Source organism: Piliocolobus tephrosceles, chromosome 9 (assembly GCF_002776525.5).
Source record: "Piliocolobus tephrosceles isolate RC106 chromosome 9, ASM277652v3, whole genome shotgun sequence".
Lineage (NCBI taxonomy): Eukaryota > Metazoa > Chordata > Mammalia > Primates > Cercopithecidae > Piliocolobus > Piliocolobus tephrosceles.
Genome location: NC_045442.1, coordinates 46825518 through 46849864, shown reverse-complemented (window position 1 = coordinate 46849864; position 24347 = coordinate 46825518). Strand labels below are relative to the sequence as shown.

The 24347-nt window shown below is 38.2% G+C and overlaps 1 protein-coding gene across 2 annotated transcripts in view; it reads left to right on the top strand.

The window, feature by feature from the left end:
- A1CF (APOBEC1 complementation factor) overlaps positions 1–23960 on the top strand; it is a 61260-nt gene extending 37300 nt beyond the window's left edge. Inside the window, exons 6-11 of one of the 2 annotated variants that reach the window (XM_023225175.2) lie at positions 4632–4729; positions 14209–14482; positions 16459–16640; positions 19514–19650; positions 20665–20807; positions 23805–23960. In XM_023225175.2, coding sequence (XP_023080943.1) covers positions 4632–4729; positions 14209–14482; positions 16459–16640; positions 19514–19650; positions 20665–20807; positions 23805–23956 — 986 coding nt within the window. In that variant the 3' untranslated portion in view covers positions 23957–23960. Of the gene's footprint in view, positions 1–4631; positions 4730–14208; positions 14483–16434; positions 16641–19513; positions 19651–20664; positions 20808–23804 lie in introns of both variants that reach the window. The other variant, XM_023225174.2, reaches the window with a different exon arrangement.
- The last annotated feature ends 387 nt before the right edge of the window (positions 23961–24347 follow it).

The window sequence follows — 24347 nt, the reverse complement described above, 5'->3', positions numbered from 1 at the left end:
GCCTCCTGGCAAATTCTCTAGGTTGTTAATAAGCACAGGCCATGGTACTGTCATGTTAAAGCTGCCTGAGAATATTCACTTACATGTACTCACATTGTCTGTTTCCAACTCTGGGTGCTATTTCAGATAGAACAGAATGATAAGCTGATGATTTGCTCTGAAGGATATTCAGTAAGGATGTCACTGCTCCATTTTGAAAGACTCACCAAGGATCTTTCTCCAGCCTCAAGAACTCTGCCTTCCCTGAAATATTAGTGTGATGGTGTGGCTCCACACCAACAGCTGTGAATCCATGACTAAGCTAGAAACTGCAAACGACGGACTACCTTACTGTGTGCCAAGCATTGCAGTGGGCACTTTCACAGCGTGTGTTATTTATTCATCACAACTCTATAATACAGGTTGTTTTATGCACTCTATTACTTTATAGATAAGAAAACCAGGACCCAGAGTAGTTAAGTGGTTTGCCCAGGGTCACACAGCTAGGAGGTGGCAGATCCTGGATTTGAACTCGAATCTGGTAAAGGACATGTTCTTAAAAACTTTAATACTCTCATGCCCAATCTTTATTCCATTCACTCACTCATTCATTCAACTGTCTTTCCTTCAGTAGCTCCTATGTGTAAGGCACTGTGGAAGGAACCAACAAGTATGATGTGTGCGTGGAAAAAGTTTAAGAAATTCCAGAAAAAATACATCTTAGACAGACTACTCTTGGAGTGAAGAGAAGATTTGTGTTTCGAAGTGACAACTAAGCTGAGATCTGAATGTTGATGCAGTTGTAGGCATAGGAACCATAATATGTGTATAAATACTGCTCACTATTCTCCCCTCATTGCATGTTGACTTTCTACCTTCCCAGAGTGAATAAGACTTCTTATTTTTATCTAATTAAAACAGCACCCTTTTTTTTGCCAAGGGCTAGAATGAGAAACTACTAAAAGGCTGCTTCCTTTCCTAGGCCCTGGTCATTAGCTTTCCCAGTCTGTGTATTGGCATATAGTGAAGAGATATGTGTGCCCGGATCCTACTAATTATCATGAAAATAATGAATGTCACATATCTCTCTGTTGCTTGCTCTCTCACTTTCTCTTTCTTCTTGGGACTAAAGTGTGTCCAGAGATTTCAGGTCATAGTCTGCAGCTGGTGGCACAACTCTCAGGGCTATATAATGATGTGTGGCTTGTTCTTCCTGGCCCTCTGCAAAAAAAATATGAGTTGCTGAAGGTGAACAACTAGCAGACATCTGCTGCATTGAGAGGGAAAAGTCAGAGCTAACTAGTTTGTTTTATCTTGGAAAGTACGTACTGTGCCAAGGCTATACTTACCTAGAAAAATTTATAGAAAGAAACAGGAAAATGACTCTTTAAAAATTCCATTTAAAGTTTAGGTCCCTCAGAGGAACCTACATATTACCTCAAAATATTTGACCATGTATCATTTTAACCATGATGAACTTGAATAATACTATATTGCCACTCAGAGACACAAATGATAATTAGAACAAAAATTGGGATCTGAAGATGGTTTGTTCTTCCCCACTGTAGCCTAAGGGTATCTGCTGAATTTCCAATTATAGTCATTCTACAAAATCTGATCTTCCTACAAGAGTTTGGCAGTATTAGAATCTCCTGAAGTGCATGTTAAATCGCTGACTGCATGGCCCATGATGGGTAGGCTCAAGGATTTCCATTTCTATTAAGCTTCCAGACAAAGCTGATTCTGCTGGTCAGGGGACCACATCTGGGGAACCATGACCCTCTGATAACCTTTCCTTTGGCATACAGGTGTATTTCTCCTCAGGTTTATGTGTTGCTGACAAGTTGATAATAAACACAGCAATAATTTTTCAATTCCTTGCATCCTGATTTCAGAGGATCTTTTTCTTCTTTGCTAATGGATGATTGAGTAATAATGATCATTCATATTCTATGGACTCACCCTCTGCCAAATGAGGATCAATTACTAAACAAACTCCTATGCACTAAAGAAGAAACATATTAAAATAAGCCATGTGGTGAATACTATTGTAGAGAAAACCAACTTTTATCACACAAACTCTAACTTTTTAACTTGTCTGTTTTATGAGACTAAATTTTTAAATATCAAATTTTCCAAAACCAGATGCACCTGGAAATTATCCAACAGCTTAAGATAATTTGAAATACGTGCAAACAGAATTTCAGAAAATCTAAATTCATTATCATCTGAAATGCCACCTAACTGGTGTAGATGACAGAAGTTGGGGTGTGAATTAACTGATAATATTCCCTTATTCCATGTGTATTTCTAGAGTAACTCCTGTGTCCAAGGCAGTAGGCAGGAACCAGGTGAAGATGATACCACAAAGTCTCTGAAGCAGGTCCTCTTCTCAGGGAGATAACAGACCAGGGAGTCTAGGTGGAGAATGACATTGAAATATGAACTGAGCAAAGACTGGAAAGGTGAAGGTCATCATTGGCCAACGTCTTTCTTCTCAATTACAAAAACGAGTCATGGGATTGAGTCATGATCATCACCCCGTGTGACACTGAAAGGAATGAAGAGACTATATTGGATATTCAGTTAATTATACGTCCCATGCCTCATGGTCTCAGAGAGCTTTATTTATCCTTAGCCTGGCCAGATAATTTTGCTCTGTATAACCATTGCCATAAGAAGTCAAGGGTCGAATGTTGAAGGGAGTGTAAAGAGAAGTATCACAATGTCTTTAAATTGTCCTTATGTTACAGGTTCACTATTATTCCACAGGAAGATAATTCTTAGTCATTGAACCATGTGGGAGAGTAAAAACTCTAATTACCTTTGTTACCTTGAATCTAAGAGGATAATGAAACTTTGATAGGGACAGAAAGGACTTCCCCATCTTCTTTTCCCTGGAATAATGTCGCATCCTATGTTGTCTCCCTAGACTCTCAAGGTACACCCAAGTGAGTGTAGGGTAAAAGAAGATAATTGGCATGCTAAACTAACAGTGGTTAAACAAATTTCCACCTTACCTTCACTCTAAGCAAAAGGTCTATTTTTAAAATTGAGTAAGCAACAACATGTTAAAAGTACAACATCCAACTATCTCAGTACAACTATCCTTTTCATTTTTATATGTTGCTATCATGTTCAGCAGTTCCTTTACATAAAAATAAATGGTTTGTTTGGGTTTTCTACACAAATCACATAAATAAATTTTGCGAATATTTGTAAAATGCCAAATACATCAATTACAATATGAAAATCCCCTTCATTCTTCCCAACTTTTCTCCCCATTCCTGAAGTAATCCCTGTTAAGAGGTTGGTCTCTATCTTTTCAGTTTGCTTTCTGTATGAATGTATTTAAATTTTGTACATATATATAGTTTTGGATTATTAAAAACACAAACGCCATAATATTGTACTTACTATTTTATAACTTTTTAAAACTTAACAATAGATCTTGGGCCAGGTATGGTGGCTCATGCCTGTAATCCCAATACTTTGGGAGGCTGAGGTGGGCAGATTACCTGAGGTCTGGAGTTCAAGACCAGCCTGATCAACATGGTGAAACTCCTTCTCTACTAAAAATACAAAATTAGCCAGGCACATGGTGGCACATGCCTATAATCCCAGCTACTAGGGAGGCTGAGGCAGAAGAATCACTTGAACCAGGGAGGCGGAGGTTGCAGTGAGCTGAGATCGCGCCATTGCACTCTAGCCTGGGCAACAAGAGCAAAACTCTGTCTGAAAAAAAATATATAGAGGTCTTTAATCTTCCCGTGTAATCACATACAGGTCTATTTTCTTTATAGACTCCTTGGTTTTGGTATAAATGTAGCAGATTTAATCACTCATGAAAATAGACATTAAATTGTTTTATTTTTGCTCTTTCAACAGTATTGTAATTGATATCCTTACGCATGATCCTTGTACATGTGTGTGAGTGTTTCTGTATGAGACATTCCTCAAAGTAGAGTAGTAGATATTTACATTGTTTCCAGTCTTTAGCTATCATGACAGCAAGGCAGGCAACTTATCTTGGTTCCCAGATGTTCTTTCGGAAACAACTTTCTTTTTCTTCTTTTTGCTTTTCTATTTAAAGATTAATGGATAAGGATATAGGGAATACAGTTGTAGCTCCTCTCTGTGTGAACTCTAAATCTCAGTTACCTTGTCAGAATTGTAGTTACCTAATATTTACGTTTTAAAAAGTAAATTAAAGTTAATTACATAAGACAAAAGAGATAATGACATTTTGCTGGCATGAAAAGCATAAAACTTAAAAAAGTAATCAGCTAAATATATATTTATAAAATGATCAATAATTGAGTTCAACTCAACAAATATTTTACCATGCAAAAGGTACTATCTTTTACATTACATAAGATGCAAAGGAAGATGGAATTCCCACCCTTAGAGACCTTATAATCTAGGAAGTGGAAAGCACAAATCCATAACAAATTATAATAAGTCAGAATATAAATTTTATTTTTAAAACTGCAAAAAAAAAATCTTCAGTTGAATGTTCTTGATGAGATCCTTTCTTAAATATGAGATATCCATGAAAAAATCCAATATTCTTTGCAGCTAGGTGCTAAAATATATCACTTTCAGGGCTCTCTTAAGTTTCTTAATGGGGCAACCTTCACTCTATTTTACAGGTGCTGTGGAGAGGGTGAAGAAAATTCGAGACTATGCTTTTGTGCACTTCAGTAACCGAGAAGATGCAGTTGAGGCTATGAAAGCTTTAAATGGCAAGGTAAGGTAGAACAAAGAAAAAAATATGCAGATTCCATCCAAGTTTGATGTGGACATTACATTCAAAAGCACAGTCCTGCAAGTCTGTCTCACTCCAGCCTTCTGTGACATGGCTGCCTCAGTCCATTTAAGATGTACTAAAGAGAAATGATGGAAAATACAATGGAAATTGGAGATATACCTAATTTATCCAACTTTAGCTCTATTTTTTTTTCTAATTTGGACAAGGCACTGACACTCAATTCCCATGGAAAGAGGAGATTGAAGTAGATTATTTCAAGTTGTTTTTCACAATTCCAGTTTTCTCTCATTACTTCAAAGAGATTATCATCATTTTATTGCAGTATTTTAGAAGCCAATGAATTAAAAACATGTCAAGATAGCTGTTATTCTGCCTTCATAGTTTGATCTTCCACTTGGAAAGCTTAGAGTCTTTCACTTTGCCAAGAGTAGGGTCTGGGGAAGCTTCTATATCCTAACTACTGAGTTGTATACAGAAGCCAATATAATATTTATATATCAAGCCAATAAACATTTAAAACCTTCTGTAGACCACTTATCATGCTAGGATACAAAAAGAATCAAAGATGTTTGACAAGTAGTTAAAAGTTGGTTGGAGGAATAAGACAACTACACAAACACATGCAAAGTACAGTCAAGTAAATATCATAAAAAGAGATCAACGTGGTGAGCAAGTTCAAAGGAAGAAGTGGGCCATAAAGAATAAAACATCTTCATGGATATGAGGAGATAATATTTAAAAGAAGCCATGAAAATTGGGTATAATTTCAAAAATCAAAATATGGAAAGACAGGCAGTCTTAGACAGAGGCACAGAATTTGAGAAGTGCAAGACAAGATTGGAGAACAGGAAAATGTGGAGTAACTTGGTTGGAACATAATACACATGGGACTGTTTTACCTATCGGATCTGGCATTAGCCAGGGTCCCAAAAGAAAACAAATAGCAAAGGAATTAATTACAAAAGTGTGAGTTGGGACTAGGGAAATCAAAAAAACAGTGTCAGAATTTGGGGCTCACAGCATTCTGGAGTCAAAGGTACAAGGGGCTGGAGAATTAATAGAAATCCTGAAAGGGGAAAGAATTGTGTAGAGCAGATCTCTTTGCAAAAGTTGCTGGGTGCAGTGGCTCACACCTGTAATCTCAGCACTTCGGGAGGCTGAGGTGGAAGGATTGCTTGAGCCCAGGAGTCCAAGACCAGCCCGGACAAGATGGCAAGACCTCATCTCTACAAAAATTAGCCAAGCATGGTGGCATGGACTACTACAGTGGTCCCAGCTACTCCAGAGGCTGAGGTGGGAGGATCTCTTGATCCCAGGAGGCTGAGACTGCAGTGATCTATGATTGTGCCATTGCATGCCAGCCTGGACAACAGAGTGAAACCCCATCATTAAGGAAAAAAAGAAAAGAGAACAGAAAGAAGTAGTGATTTTGGTCAAAGGACACAGTCAGCCCAAGGTGACCTTTCAAAGAGGGATCCAGCAGAATAAATGCCCCAAATTCACTGTTGTCTCTTTCTCCAACCTCCTACCAGCATTCTGCATTGGCTAAATCCAATCACAATCTAGAAGGCTAAAGAGGACCCCATGTAGAATAGACTCCCAGAGCAGAGAGCAGGCTGGAGCTGGTAGGTGGTGAATTCCACAGGGAGTGGATCCAGGTGGCAAAGGGAGGATCTCTTAGCTTAGGCCCTTCAGACATTGTGGAGCCTCTTGCATATTAGCTCCTCAGGGGCCCACTCAAACTCAAAAATTAAGCAAAGCCACTGGGAAGCTCAAACTGGGTGGAGCTCACAGCAGCTCAAGGAAACCTGCCTGTCTCTGTAGACTCCACCTCTGGGGACAGGGCACAGCTAGAAAACAACAGGGGAAGCAGCAGAGGCCTGTGCAGACCCGAACGACTCTGCCTGAAAGCTTTGAAGAGAGCAGTGGATCTCCCAACATGGAGGTTGAGATCTCAGAACGGACAGACTGCCTGCTCAAGTGGGTCCCTGACCCCTGAGTAGCCTAACTGGGAGACATCCCCCACTAGGGGCAGTCTGACACCCCACACCTCACAGGGTGGAGTACACCCCTGAGAGGAAGCTTCCAAAGTAAGAATCAGACAGGTACACTCGCTGTTCAGCAATATTCTATCTTCTGCAACCTCTGCTGCTGATACCCAGGCAAACAGGGTCTGGAGTGGACCTCAAGCAATCTCCAACAGACCTACAGCTGAGGGTCCTGACTATTAGAAGGAAAACTACCAAACAGGAAGAACACCTATACCAAAACCCCATCAGTACATCACCACCATCAAAGACCAGAGGCAGATAAAACCACAAAGATGGGGAAGAAGCAGGGCAGAAAAGCTGGAAATTCAAAAAATAAGAGTGCATCTCCCCCTGCAAAGGAGTGCAGCTCATCGCCAGCAATGGATCAAAGCTGGTCAGAGAATGACTTTGACGAGATGAGAGAAGAAGGCTTCAGTCCATCGAACTTCTCAGAGCTAAAGGAGGAATTACGTACCCAGTGCAAAGAAACTAAAAATCTTGAAAAAAGAGTGGAATAATTGATAGCTAGAATAATTAATGCAGAGAAGGTCATAAATGAAATGACAGAGATGAAAACCATGACACGAGAAATATGTGACAAATCCACAAGCTTCAGTAACCGACTCGATCAACTGGAAGAAAGAGTATCAGCGATTGAGGATCAAATGAATGAAATGAAGCGAGAAGAGAAACCAAAAGAAAAAAGAAGAAAAAGAAATGAACAAAGCCTGCAAGAGGTATGGGATTATGTAAAAAGACCAAATCTACATCTGATTGGGATGCCTGACAGTGAGGGGCAAAATGGAACCAAGCTGGAAAACACTCTTCAGGATATCATCCAGGAGAACTTCCCCAACCTAGTAGGGCAGGCCAACATTCAAGTTCAGGAAATACAGAGAACGCCACAAAGGTACTCCTTGAGAAGAGCAACTCCGAGACACATAATTGCCAGATTCACCAAAGTTGAAATGAAGGAAAAAATCTTAAGGGCAGCCAGGGAGAAAGGCTGGCTTACCCACAAAGGGAAGCCCATCAGACTAACAGCAGACCTCTCGGCAGAAACTCTACAAGCCAGAAGAGAGTGGGGGCCAATATTCAACATTCTTAAAGAAAAGAATTTTAAACCCAGAATTTCATATCCAGCCAAACTAAGTTTCATCAGTGAAGGAGAAATAAAATTCTTTACAGATAAGCAAATGCTTAGCGATTTTGTCACCACCAGGCCTGCCTTACAAGAGACCCTGAAGGAAGCCCTAAACATGGAAAGGAACAACCGGTACCAGCCATTGCAAAAACATGCCAAAATGTAAAGATCATCGAGGCTAGGAAGAAACTGCATCAACTAATGAGCAAAATAACCAGTTAATATCATAATGGCAGGATCAAGTTCACACATAACAATATTAACCTTAAATGTAAATGGACTAAATGCTCCAATTAAAAGACACAGACTGGCAAACTGGATAAAGAGTCAAGACCCATCAGTCTGCTGTCTTCAGGAGACCCATCTCACATGCAGAGACATACATAGGCTCAAAATAAAGGGATGGAGGAAGATCTACCAAGCAAATGGAGAACAAAAAAAAGCAGGGGTTGCAATCCTAGTCTCTGATAAAATAGACTTTAAACCATCAAAGATCAAAAGAGACAAAGAAGGCCATTACATAATGGTAAAGGGATCAATTCAACAGGAAGAGCTAACTATCCTCAATATATATGCACCCAATACAGGAGCACCCAGATTCATAAAGCAAGTCCTTAGAGACTTACAAAGAGACTTAGACTCCCATACAATAATAATGGGAGACTTCAACCCTCCACTGTCAACATTAGACAGATCAATGAGACAGAAAGTTCACAAGGATATCCAGGAATTGAACTCATCTCTGCACCAAGCGGACCTAATAGACATCTATAGAACTCTCCACCCCAAATGAACAGAATATACATACTTCTCAGCACCACGTCACACTTATTCCAAAATTGACCACATAATTGGAAGTAAAGCACTCCTTAGCAAATGTAAAAGAACAGAAATTATAACAAACGGTCTCTCAGACCACAGTGCAATCAAACTAGAACTCAGGACTAAGAAACTCAATCAAAACCGCTCAACTACATGGAAACTGAACAACCTGCTCCTGAATGACTACTGGGTACATAACGAAATGAAAGCAGAAATAAAGATGTTCTTTGAAACCAATGAGAACAAAGATACAACATACCAGAATCTCTGGGACACATTTAAAGCAGTGTGTAGAGGGAAATTTATAGCACTAAATGCCCACAAGAGAAAGCTGGAAAGATCTAAAATTGACACTCTAACATCACAATTAAAAGAACTGGAGAAGCAAGAGCAAACACATTCAAAAGCTAGCAGAAGGCAAGAAATAACTAAGATCAGAGCAGAACTGAAGGAGATAGAGACACAAAAAACCCTCCAAAAAATCAATGAATCCAGGAGTTGGTTTTTTGAAAAAGTCAACAAAATTGACAGATCGCTAGCAAGACTAATAAAGAAGAAAAGAGAGAAGAATCAAATTGATGCAATAAAAAATGATAAAGGGGATATCACCACGGACCCCACAGAAATACAAACTACCATCAGAGAATACTATAAACACCTCTACGCAAATCAACTAGAAAATCTAGAAGAAATGGATAATTTCCTGGACACTTACACTCTTCCAAGACTAAACCAGGAAGAAGTTGAATCCATGAATAGACCAATAGCAGGCTCTGAAATTGAGGCAATAATTAATAGCCTACCAACCAAAAAAAGTCCAGGACCAGATGGATTCACAGCTGAATTCTACCAGAGGTACAAGGAGGAGCTGGTACCATTCCTTCTGAAACTATTCCAATCAATTGAAAAAGAGGGAATCCTCCCTAACTCATTTTATGAGGCCAACATCATCCTGATACCAAAGCCTGGCAGAGACACAACAAAAAAAGAAAATTTTAGACCAATATCCCTGATGAACATCGATGCAAAAATCCTCAATAAAATACTGGCAAATCGGATTCAGCAGCACATCAAAAAGCTTATCCACCATGATCAAGTGGGCTTCATCCCTGGGATGCAAGGCTGGTTCAACATTCGCAAATCAATAGACGTAATCCAGCATATAAACAGAACCAAAGACAAGAACCACATGATTATCTCAATAGATGCAGAAAAGGCTTTTGACAAAATTCAACAGCCCTTCATGCTAAAAACGCTCAATAAATTCGGTATTGATGGAACGTACCTCAAAATAATAAGAGCTATTTATGACAAACCCACAGCCAATATCATACTGAATGGGCAAAAACTGGAAAAATTCCCTTTGAAAACTGGCACAAGACAGGGATGCCCTCTCTCACCACTCCTATTCAACATAGTGTTGGAAGTTCTGGCTAGGGCAATCAGTCAAGAGAAAGAAATCAAGGGTATCCACTTGGGAAAAGAAGAAGTCAAATTGTCCCTGTTTGCAGATGACATGATTGTATATTTAGAAAACCCCATTGTCTCAGCCCAAAATCTCCTTAAGCTGATAAGCAACTTCAGCAAAGTCTCAGGATACAAAATTAATGTGCAAAAATCACAAGCATTCTTATACACCAGTAACAGACAAACAGAAAGCCAAATCATGAATGAACTTCCATTCACAATTGCTTCAAAGAGAATAAAATACCTAGGAATCCAACTTACAAGGGATGTAAAGGACCTCTTCAAGGAGAACGACAAACCACGGCTCAGTGAAATCAAAGAGGACACAAACAAATGGAAGAACATACCATGCTCATGGATAGGAAGAATCAATATCATGAAAATGGCCATACTGCCCAAAGTTATTTATAGATTCAATGCCATCCCCATCAAGCTACCAATTAGTTTCTTCACAGAATTGGAAAAAAACTGCTTTAAAGTTCATATGGAACCAAAAAAGAGCCCGCATTGCCAAGACAATCCTAAGTCAAAAGAACAAAGCTGGAGGCATCACGCTACCTGACTTCAAACTATACTACAAGGCTACAGTAACCAAAACAGCATGGTACTGGTACCAAAACAGAGACATAGACCAATGGAACAGAACAGAGTCCTCAGAAATAATACCACACATCTACAGCCATCTGATCTTTGACAAACCTGAGAGAAACAAGAAATGGGGAAAGGACTCCCTATTTAATAAATGGTGCTGGGAAAATTGGCTAGCCATAAGTAGAAAGCTGAAACTGGATCCTTTCCTTACTCTTTATATGAAAATTAATTCAAGATGGATTAGAGACTTAAATGTTAGACCTAATACCATAAAAACCCTAGAAGAAAACCTAGGTAGTACCATTCAGGACATAGGCATGGGCAAGGACTTCATGTCTAAAACACCAAAAGCAACGGCAGCAAAAGCCAAAATCGACAAATGGGATCTCATTAAACTAAAGAGCTTCTGCACAGCAAAAGAAACTACCATCAGAGTGAACAGGCAACCTACAGAATGGGAGAAAATTTTTGCCATCTACTCATCTGACAAAGGGCTAATATCCAGAATCTACAAAGAACTCAAACAAATTTATAAGAAAAAAACAAACAACCCCATCAAAAAGTGGGCAAAGGATATGAACAGACATTTCTCAAAAGAAGACATTCATACAGCCAACAGACACATGAAAAAATGCTCATCATCACTCGCCATCAGAGAAATGCAAATCAAAACCACAATGAGATACCATCTCACACCAGTTAGAATGGCAATCATTCAAAAGTCAGGAAACAACAGGTGCTGGAGAGGATGTGGAGAAATAGGAACACTTTTACACTGTTGGTGGGATTGTAAACTAGTTCAACCATTATGGAAAACAGTATGGCGATTCCTCAAGGATCTAGATCTAGATGTACCATATGACCCAGCCATCCCACTACTGGGTATATACCCAAAGGATTATAAATCATGCTGCTATAAAGACACATGCACACGTATGTTTATTGCAGCACTATTCACAATAGCAAAGACTTGGAATCAACCCAAATGTCCATCTGTGACAGACTGGATTAAGAAAATGTGGCACATATACACCATGGAATATTATGCAGCCATAAAAACGGATGAGTTTGCGTCCTTTGTAGGGACATGGATGCAGCTGGAAACCATCATTCTTAGCAAACTATCACAAGAACAGAAAACTAAACACCGCATGTTCTCACTCATAGGTGGGAACTGAACGATGACATCACTTGGACTCGGGAAGGGGAACATCACACATCAGGGCCAATCATGGGGAGGGGGGAGGGGGAAGGGATTGCATTGGGAGTTATACCTGATATAAATGACGAATTGATGGGTGCTGACGAGTTGATGGCTGCAGCACAGCAACATGGCACAAGTATACATATGTAACAAACCTGCACGTTATGCACATGTACCCTAGAACTTAAAGTATAATTAAAAAAAAAAAAAGGATATCTTATGGTTGGGATTTGCATTTCCCTAATGACAAAGGCATTGAGCATCTTTCCGTACTGTTCAAATAATTTTCTATTTTTGACTGGAGCATTTGCCTTTGGATTTTTGAGTTGTAAGATGTTGTAATATATTCTGGATTATAAATTCTTATTGACTGTTTGACATACAAAAAAAAAAAAACAAAGGACCCAGGAACTGATTGGAGATAGCAGTGAAAAAGAAGGAGAAGTCATTATAAGCTTCCAATATGATAGGTTGTTATGAAAGTCAGGAAGGGAAGCCTATTCAGAGAGAAAAATAATGAATTGAGCTTCAGAAAGATTATTCATTTATTCCAAGTGTGTGAAGTGAAAGAGATTTTACTAAGTTTGGGCTATACAGATTAATAAGATGTTGTCCTAGCTCTTGAAATATCTAAACTAAATAACTAAAATACAATATTGAGTTTAAAATGCTTTTGGATGGGACAGAGGAAGGCAGAACAAAATTTATTACAACAAGAAATCTGAATTTGCAGCAAAGAATCATTCCATGCAAAATGTATCTTGATATGGAAGTGCCTATAAGCAGAGACCTATTTGAGTCTCTCATCTTCCTCAAGACCAGACTGAAGATATAAATAATCTTATACCCAAGGTCCTCCCCTATTTTCAGTATGCCAGTTCTATTTTTTCTAATTACATCAACATCAATATAAGATTGTTGAATATCAGCTGGATTCTATCAGAGTATTCCATCTAACTTATTTGACACTGGCTACTGCTACTAAAAAGTAAGATAAATACATAATACTGGAGACAAACCGACCCATAGGCTGAACAAAATGGTCAGGATGATCATGAAGCACAAGCTTTGTCCAGCAGACTTCAATAATCCAGAAACCACTGAGTCACTGTTGAAATCAGAGGGTAAGGGTGCACACTCAGCTGCTGTGAATGTCAATTTCTGTAGAAACACTTTAAATAAAAGTGTTCTGTACATAAAACAGAGGATCATCACATTCTTATTAAAAAAAAAAAAAAAAGCCACAAATGCTTTCTGACAATACTTTGTTCCCTTGATAATAAATACATCAATCTATCAAGAATTTGTTGAGAGCCATGTTTGTTTCTTGTGTAGGTAAGTAATACATAGAAGTTAGTAGCACATGTAGATCTACATACATTCATTGTCTTTGACATCTGGAGCTGTTCACACTCTCAAAATTTGTGTCAATAAGTTTTGAGGACAAGTTTTAAGCGGTGCATGATCTGAGAACCTCAATACTACTCTCACTCCCAACTACTCCTGACCACTGTCATCCCTGTTTATTAGTTCCCAACTGTTCGGCAGATCAAAAGGTGGCTTCACAAGGAACAACCTGTGGCAGGCAATGCAACAGCCTCCCAGATTCCTCTTCCTTTGGTAGAGCCACAGTATGCCTCTCTTCTCCTGTGAAAACTTACTTGTGCGGCTGATCTAAGGAGCAAGGCAGTTAGTAGGCTATCAGCTGGAAGGGCCTGATTTGGCTGCCCATGCTAAATGCTAATAATTGATAAGATTTCATTATTGGTTTCCTTTCACCTTCATCTTATTGTGCTAGGTAATGGAGATTTTATACCATCCATGACAAAACTAAATTTTATTGTAGTTATATAATTATATAGATATATAATTTAAAACACATATATGACCTAATAAAAATATTAAATAAGTTTCTGTCTCAGTGACTGTAACCAGATTATAAATTTATAATGAATACATCAATGGACACCAGCCAATATGTCACTGTCAAACCTGTTGGCATCTTATGCATCTTACCACCAAAATGGCTCAGAAAAAATTCAACTGGCATACAAACACAAACCTATAAAATAACAAGATACAATCAATAAACCTACAGCAAATAGTCTAACACTTAGAAGGAATCATGTTATTAGGGCTCAGCCACACTTGGTTATCTTCATATCATCTCATGCTGATTTTTCTTCGCTCTCTACAACAGGTGCTGGACGGTTCCCCCATTGAAGTCACCCTAGCAAAACCAGTGGACAAGGACAGTTATGTTAGGTACACCCGAGGCACAGGTGGAAGGGGCACCATGCTGCAAGGAGAGTATACCTACTCTTTGGGCCAAGTTTATGATCCCACCACAACCTACCTTGGAGCTCCTGTCTTTTATGCCCCCCAGGCTTATGCAGCAATTCCCAGTCTTCATTTCCCAGCCACCAAAGGACACCTCAACAACAGAGCCATTATCCGAGCCCCTTCTATTAGAGGTAACTCCAGTCAGATCTTGCTTTAGAGTAATCCCAAGATTTCAAATGACTCAAATTGCAGTAGCCTTAGATACATTGGATGGGTCCACTGGGAGAAAAGCACTGAAAATGTTTTTTATTAAAAATCAAGTATTATATCAATAGTTTTCCTTTAATAGGAGCCTTTTTTCACATTACAACTGGTTATTGAAAAAACGTGGTCAGAACATTGTGCAAATGAGCCTAGTGCACAGATTCAAACTTTACATGGGTCCATAAAATTTGTACAAACTAAAACCTAGTTCTATAATTGTTAGCTTCTTCTGTATCACTTGTCCACCATTGTGCAGTCATCTGTGGCTCATTACAACACTTCTGTAATAGACTAGTATAGTCCAGCGAAAACCAATTACCTCAAATAGCAAAACCCGTGTGTATTTGATGGTGACTCAGTGGCATTGTCTTAATATACAAATCACAAATTATTATAAATATAATCTAACAGACACATGAGAGGTTCTCATCTGATGTCCTCCAAGAAATATGTGTTATACTTTCCTAAAAGCCAAATTATTAAGGAAAGTGCTATATTTCTTTAGTACATGGAGAACTAAATAAACACCAAATGGAAAAAACCCTCGATCAGACTGCTAATAACACAATAAACATTTCACATTTGAATCCTGTAAGAATTCTAAATGTTTGAGTAGTTTTCCAAGCTCCATTTCTTCAAGAAAACTAGAAGATAAAGAAAGCCTTTATTTTATTTCCAAGCAACTAGCTTGTCCCTGCCTTTTTGGCTCGTTCAGATTAGTTTTTCTAGGATATGGCTAATGCCAACTGAATCCCAGTTCTGTCCTCTAAATACGACATGAATCTGGGCAATTCGATAAATAAACTGTGTATTTAAGTCTATTCTTGGGTTTGACTTAGAAGCAACGAGGCACATCTAGATTACTGTAGAAACAATTATCTTACTATGTTTTACTATTTTTCAGTATAACTGAATTGATCATCCTAGGAGCTCTAGTCTTCAACGGCCTTAAAAGTTTCATACTCATAATTACTTGCCCCAAAATTTTAATGCAAATTAAATAATCAGGATTTCCTTTAGGATAACTTGTCCATGTGACAATAAATTATATCATTGTAACATTATGCATTTATAATGAAAAATCACATCATTAACCAATCCATACATTAAATACAAATTGTCAACCAGTTATGATGTAGAAAAAAACAAACTCCACTATAAGGGAAAAAAAATGCCTATCTAACAAGAAAGGAATCAATGAATGATATTCATGGATGAAGGGTAATCAATTTAATTTTGTATCTCTATGCCACCAACATAAAATCAAAGTAGCAACATGGCAAAACAAAAATCAAAAGGAATCTATGCATGAAACTCAATGGAAACTTAAGCCTCACATTGACCGAACATCAGAGAGAGGATGGTGAACCTAAAAGCATGCTTTCTAAATGCTTGTTTTCCAATAAGTCACTGGAGGTGGGATAATTAGAGAAGCCAGAATTTATTTCTAATATAGTGATCAGCGACAGTCTCTACGCAAGACTGATTTCAAAACAAGTGGTCACATTATGTTGGAATGTTATAATAAATACATTCCCAGTCTTTATTAGTCTATATTAGAAAATATCAAGGAAAGGTAACCTAAAGACAAAAATTGCAAAATTTCCCTCCCAACATTTTTAAGTTGCTTATGTACTTATCAACAGTATTGTACTTATCAATGGCATGGCTTTCTTCTGAAGCTAGTTTTTCAAAAAAGAGAAAGACACCTATGTTAAACCTTACCTTATGTTGAGTTTCATTACATTAGAATCCTAGAGTTTCCCACCCATCTTCAGGGCAATAATCAACGTGAATTGGGCTAACTTTTCCATTACAGTAAGATTCAGGGTGATTTTCTGGTGGTTTGATTCAGTTTAATGCCTTCTTACATTCCTAGAAATTTACATGAATGTACCTGTAGGGGCTGCGGGAGTGAGAGGACTGGGCGGCCGTGGCTATTTGGCATACACAGGCCTGGGTCGAGGATACCAGGCCAAAGGAGACAAAAGAGAAGACAAACTCTATGACATTTTACCTGGGATGGAGCTCACCCCAATGAATCCTGTCACGTTAAAACCCCAAGGAATTAAACTCGCTCCCCAGGTAGGTAATGTTATAACAGAAGTGCCAATGAGCATCATTCACTTTTACCAAATGATTTGACTTGATCCCTACTCAAGCTATGGGGTTTTTTTTTTTTTTTTCTTTTAATATATAAAGCATTCAATCAATGTCACACCCTTTGAGGGAATGCTGGGCATCAGGTGCCGTTATTCTATTATAGGTCCTTTCTCTTTTTAAAAAAATCATAAAACTTAACACCTTGAACAATATTCCACTGAAATGCAAAGAATCTGAGAGCTATTAAGAATTATCAACCCATACCCTAAATGAAAATAAAATGAGGCAAAGACCCCATCTCAGAATAAATGCCTATTGTATGTGAGCCAGGTTGGTTAGCAAATGAAGGGCATTATGGCAGAGCCCTGAATAGACCATTTAGGACATCTTTTCTTGGAAATACTATATCTAAGAGAAAACTCCACCATGATATCTAGGTGAATTATTAACTATGAGATGTCGTCAGTCATACCAAATTAACTCTTCCTCCATAATTACATTGTGGCAGTGGCATTACAGAGAGGGTTTTTTTTGTGTGTGTTCATTTAAGAGTTCTAAGTTTCCATACTTCAACATTAACCTGTGTTTTTTATTATTGGAAAATTGAAAGTTATACAAGTTTCAATACGGAAACTGACTCCCAGGGTTAAACATAAAACAAAACAGGGTCTATGCTAACCCTGAGACTGTTCCCTGTGGGAGTGTGATAGGTGCTGATCTCTCTGAAATATATTTTGGTTGAATAATCAGTTACAGTTTGTGCATCTTGAAGGAAACTTCCCTATTCCCATGACAAAGGTGGGCTTATAGCCCCACATTTATGGAAGTAGCCCTTATAATTTCAATCCAGAAGAAAACTTGGTTTTCTAAAAGCTCATCTTGGGTAATTTTTTAACGGGATTTCTGACTTTCTTTTATGCACAAATTAGCTTATCTAAGGTTTCTGCTAGCCCCACCCAGGGAATTAAAAAAAAAAAAAAAAAAAAAAAAGCCTACCAGAGTGCTAAACAGCAATCATTTGTTTGTTCACAAAAGATTTAGTAAACTTCTCTTATGCATCATGTAGTGCACTAGGTGCTGGAGATGCAGAAGTGAATATAAAAAAAAATCCTTACCATCAAAAATCGGATGCAATCCAGTGGGAAAAAAACTGACACATAAACATATAACCATAGTGAAATCTGGAAGTGATATGATGAAGTTTGTTCAGAAAATATAAAAGCCAGTCACCCAGTTTCTCTTGGGTTAAAACCCAAAACCAAGAACCTGATTAAAGTACTGGAATCCTTAGAAATCTTTTAAGAAAATAAAAAATAATAGTCACAAATTCTGTATAATAGTAGTTCTGATAGCTGTGATAGTATGAAAAGAGATCTCTTCGTTTCACATCAAACTCAAGTTAGAAATTCATCATGTCTTATATTAATATGTCAGTAATAATCTCTATCAATTAATAAAAGTGTCTCTGTCCCCAGAAAAATAACTGGGGACAGCCAGTGTACCCGCTGCACTCTGCTATTGGACAAGACCAAAGACAATTATTTTTATACAAAAGAAATTAATAAAATTGTTCTCTGACCTTCTACAACTATGGCTTAGAAATGAAGACCATGCCACCACCAACCAATATAGATGGGGCCTAAACAACCCCAAAGTAGAGTTATGAACTTCCAGCCAGAAGCAGAGACAAATACTGCCCTGCAAAGTCAGCAGTGAGAGCTGGTGTTCCTTCCACCCGGGTTTGCTCACCTGGCATAAACAGGCAGGCATCATATCTACCAGCAAAAGCTCCATTATTATTGCCCAAGAGCTGTAGAGAATGCTCTGAGGATGACAAGAGATCCTACACAACAAGAGTATTAAAAAGAAAATGTCAATAGAGAAAATAGGAACAATCTACAGATTAATAAACTGGAAAATATCATGCTATTGCAGCTGGGTTAGTTAGCATAAATGAGGTAAGAAACCCCAGAGACACCTCCTGAGGCACTGTTCTGTCTTCCAGAGATATTTTCTCAGTCTTATGCCCTGCTTTCCACAGTCCACTGAATCTGCTGACTAACGAGAGCATCAGGACCTCTGGACAACCAAAAATGGCTTCAGAATAAAGAAACTATGAATCTTTAGAAAATAATCAGTTTGGAGTAATTACAGAAGAAAACAACGTGCAGGAGGATGCTAAAAAGCATACTGTCATTAAGCAAAAGAAAAAAAAAGCCAGAAATAGTGTCTTACCAAACAAATAAAAACATTGCAACTGTCAACACCCGTCTAGGAATGCTCAGTAAATACCAATCCATTAATAAATAAATTATTTATATTTATATATAATAAATAAAATATTTATCCATTAATAAATAAATTAATAAAATAAACTTTTAAATTCTATATTTATGAAATTCTGAGATTAAAACCCTATGGTAAATGACATGAAATAGAAATATATTCTTAGGTTATCATCTTTAAACCATTATAAACACAGAGACTGAGGGTAATAATGAGTAAATCTATACAAATCTATGCACACAGTGTTGGAGCAACAGTTTTTACAAAAACAAATATTCCAAACAAATCATAAAATTAAGCTTTTGGTAAAAAGTTACAGCTAATGGACTAAACTAAAAACATATTACAGTAAATGGTGTGAAAGTGATTTTATGAACTAATAGACCTAACATTTTAAATGGAGTTCAAATTGAGTTCATCTTAAATTTTATGAGTCATTAAACCATGTGGCATTTTATATCTTCTGATATTAGCTTGAACTCTGAAAATTAGAGTTTAAAAATCTGAAAACTTGGGATATAATGTGAATGTGTCATTTGAGGGGGAAATAACTGTTTTTATTCTTGTAGATATTAGAAGAGATTTGCCAGAAAAATAACTGGGGACAGCCAGTGTACCAGCTGCACTCTGCCATTGGACAAGACCAAAGACAACTATTCTTATACAAAATAACCATTCCTGCTCTAGCCAGCCAGAATCCTGCAATGTGCGTAACTTCTCCAAATTCCTTACCATTTTAGAGCAGGATATGCTTGTAAATTAAATGCACTTAGTCACCATCTAAACAAGATACTGAGGTCTACTACCTACTCATTTGTCATTAAATGTAAGCATTGAGATGTATAGTTGGGATGTGCCAGCCATGAAGCTGGCATATAAAGGCCCCCAAATTTCATATACACAATGAAGGTTGTGTAGTATCACCAACCATTGGAAAACAGTCAGTAGTGTAAAATGTAATAGAAATAAAAACTATAGCCCATTATTGGCTGGGTGTGGTGGCTCATGCCTATAATCCCCGCACTTTGGGAGGCTGAGGCAGGTAGATCACTTGAGGTCAGGAGTTTGAGACCAGCCTGGCCAACATGGTGAAACCCCATCTCTACTAAAAATACAAAAATTAGCCGGGTGTGGTGGCAGGCGCCTGTAGTCGTAGTTACTCGGGAGGCTGAGACAGGAAAATCACTTGAACCTGGGAGGTGGAGGTTGCTGAGATCATGCCACTGCACTCCAACCTGGGCAATAGAGTGAGACTCCATTTCAAACAAACAAAGCTATAGCCCATTATTTCATCTGTGCAATGTTTAAGTTGAAGCATATGAAATTACCATTTTTATACATAATAAGACAATGGCCCATCATTTAATTTTGGACCAAATATATGACCTCTCTGTTAGTGGATATCACCTCCTGAATTTTACCATGAGCCTGCATTTCTATATCTTTTAGAAACAATTTGTTTCACTTGTGCTTTAGAAAAGGCATGCAGTGAATTATTTGTATGTCCCAGGAATGTCATAAACCACTGATGTTCTAGATGAATTTGTAAATATTCCTAGATGCAACCTATATTTAGAAGCTTTAATAGCAAACAGAATGTAAAACACCCACTCAAAAAACCACCATCCAGTCATTTTACAAAACTGATAGTGCCTTAGGTTTTCACCTGACTCAGTTGTACCAGTTTAAAAATGCCTACCCTGACTGATTTGCTTTCCAGCCACCCTTTCACACCTCCGAAGCTGAGTGCCTATGTGGATGAAGCAAAGACGTACGCAGCCGAATACACCCTGCAGACCCTGGGCATCCCCACTGATGGAGGCGATGCTGGCACCATGGCTACTGCTGCTACTGCTTTCCCAGGTATGGGAAAATTGTGCCAGAAATGGCGCCCTGCAGAGAGTATTTGGGAAACCCTTTTTTGGTACCATTGAATCATAGAAATGTTTGTGTACCCCACTTAACAGCAATCTGACTTGCACCACCTTGGGACCAAAAAGAGTTTCCCAAATGGGTGACTCATTAAAACACAAGGCAAGAAAATCAAGCTGGGCAACAGAGTGGGTTCTGGTCTCGGCTCAGCTTTAAACTGCTTTGTGATCTTGAATGAGTCAGTCTCTCTGAGGCTGGTTTGTTTTGGTTTTTACTTTTAGTAAGAGAGTTTGAAACTACCTATAGATATATGATGTTTATTGGAGCTCTTACTGTGTACTAAGCACTCACCTAAATGGTCAGGAAGCATTATAATCTCTTAGTAATGCTCATGATACCACCAAGAGTTAGGTTCCATCAGAAAGTCCAGTACACAAATGAAGAGCCCACGTATGAAAAGATTAAGTCATTTGGCCAATGGCAATGAGCTTTTCAGCAATTTTTTCTCCCCCTCCAATCTTCAATCTACTTTTATTAATTCGATTCCAAAAAAGATATTTTAAAGTCAAAAATTGCATGTGTGAGAGTGAGAGACAGACAGAGATCCTGTCAATATGTGGATATTCAGGACTCAACTCATTTGTTCTATAATTTTGGTCTGGGGCATATGCTGGTTGCTTAAAGTAAAGCCTATCTGTGGATCAACAACGCGTTCAGAGGTCACATGTTAAAAGATTTATCCCCATTTATTACGTACCCACAACAAATGGTAATAATTAAAAATGAATCCTTTAGAGACTGAAGGGGACCAGGAAGAAAGTTGTTTAGGAAATTTTTTCTCAGATGAAAATGTTTATCCTTTTTTTTTTTTAGTAAAAGATTATTTCTATTGAAGAAATCTATCATTTTGACTTGTCATTGTGTCAGCATGTTCCACATAAGTCCAAATAAGAGCTCTAAGTATACCTAGAAACGTGACATTCTTATCAATTAATTAATTCATATATTGGTCATGTGTAGGTGTGAGAAATTTTATATTCCTCACACCCACTACACCTGGGGCTCATTCTCAGCATTTTGTTTTGTTTTGTTTTGTTTTCTCAAAAGTCGTGAATATATCCTCCATTCTGGTCAGTGAGGCTAACACTAATGATGTTTCACATCTGAAAGTGACCTCAATTCTGGCTTTGTTTCTCTGTAAGAACATGGAGATGCTCTGTGGTGAGTCCCTCGGAGGTTACCAAGGTAACAGCTGACACTGCAGAGGGCAAGGTCCTTCCTGGGCAGTGCGGGGCCAGCAGCCGGTGCTTGCTTTCCACATAACAGGGTGTTTACATGTCCATGTACTCAGGATGCCTGTCAGGGCTTCTCAGTTCTTAGAGAAAGTCGAGCCCCTGTCTTGCAGAAAGCTGCACCCCAAAGACACCTAACAAATGTACTATTAAACTAATGAGCCACTGTCAGAAGAATTTCAAAGTTTGTTTTCACATTGGAAAGGATTTGCTTTTACCCAAGAATGTTTTATCTTATTCTCACTTCTATTGGCTTCTGTGAAAAGTTAAAAATATTTGGGGTATGAGTGTTGTCTGGGGAATGCCTAAGAATCTGAGAGCCTCTCTTATAACTTTGCTGTGGAGTCAAGCAAAGAATAATAGGCTCCAAGGGAAGAATCGGTTTGAAACCCAAACACCCTGGCACTTAACAAATTGACCAAGTTGAAAAAGAAAATTCAAAATCCCTGAAGGTAAAATCTGTGCCACAAACACATGCATGCATGTGTGCACACGCTCACACAATTATATTACTCACTTAGTTTAGAAATACTGTTTCAAAAATTACGAAAGTAACTGTTAACACACGTCTCCTATCCTTGGAAAATGGACCAAACTTCTCTAGTGCATTAATCAGCATTACTGACCAAAGTGAATGCGCCAAGAGTGGATTCAATTTTTGTTCAAAATAATCCAACCAGCTTCCTGCCACCACTTTCTGAGAAGCCACCAGAAAAAAATCAATGTGTCTGGGGCTGGGCAGGCTTCTACCGCACATAAACCAAATGAGGTTTAAAACAACAATGAAAAACAGGTGTCCATTTGTACTTAAGTATACTTCTCTCTTTCTCTTGTTATCTTTTACAATTTCTGGATCATCTCAGAAATACTCAGGTTTTTAGACTAAAACAATACAGAGAAATAATGCTTTAGATAGTAGCTAATATGCTCTCTTCTTCAAAAGTGAATGTTCATCCACTAGACACAATGCTAACATGAAAGCACATAGATTAATTTTTTAATTCTTGGATACTTTGGTTCTCTGAGGGGGAGAACTAGCATCAAGGCCTCTGAATACACCAAGCACAGGCTTGATGAGGGGCTTGGGAGGTACGAAGGTGCTTCTGCCATTCATAGTTAGATCTAAATATGGACAGGTTAGGCATTTGCTTTTAAGGTATTATTGGAGAAGTACACTTAACCTTTACAGTATTTCTCCTACTGATCTCCCAGTCTCTACACATCTTCTCAGGTAAAGGCAAATGTTTCAAATGTTTCATTTAGGCAGGTGTGGGGTTGCAGGAGAACCGGTCCCACAGAGCCCCACCTCCCCACATACCATGCCCGGCCAGCCCCTCAGTCACCTTTTCTCATTTATAAATTTGGAAACCTTCAAAAAGTTATAAATTACAAGCTTTAATCAACTCAGCATCCTATTAAGTTTCTCTTTCTTGGGCCCTATCCCAAGCATCTTTAATTCTCTTAAGTATGAAGTGATTCTGACACAGGTGGGAACATTGTCCTAGGACTTTTTGAATGTGATTGAAAATTACTGAGTCCACATATTGTGTCCTTAAGGGCACTTTTTAAAACATACATATTAACTTTTAGCTTTAAGTAATATGTTAAAAGTTTGTATGTCTAAAAGAAGACAAATAAGCCAAAAGGGAGCAAATGTGAATTCCTTTCATGAAGTTTTCTCTGCCTCTTCCTCCAGGATATGCTGTCCCTAATGCAACTGCACCTGTGTCTGCTGCCCAGCTCAAGCAAGCGGTAACCCTTGGACAAGACTTAGCAGCATATACAACCTATGAGGTCTACCCAACTTTTGCAGTGACTGCTCGAGGGGATGGATATGGCGCCTTCTGAAGATACTTTTTTAAATTTAAGAATAAGACACACAAAACTCTATTAAAAAAAAAAAAAACAACTCTAACTCGGCCCCCCAATGATCATAAATAATATCTTTCCTAAAGAAATGCCTTTCCAGAGACAGTATAGCTTGTATCAATTGTAGAATCGTGAAGAACTTTCATGACTGTAAAATCGGAAGAACGTAAGAACGTTATTCTGAAATGAAATCAAATGTTAAAGAGCATTTTGTTTAACAGAAAGCTGGAGAGCCACTGCCCCAAAAGTTGTTCTTCCAATGTTCCTGAGTGTTTGGGGAGCATGTTTACAAATCCTGCCAGGGTGGAGAGAGATCTTTTAGCTGGCAAGAGTTGGGAGGGACAGAGCAGACCTGGGCAGTCAGTAACAA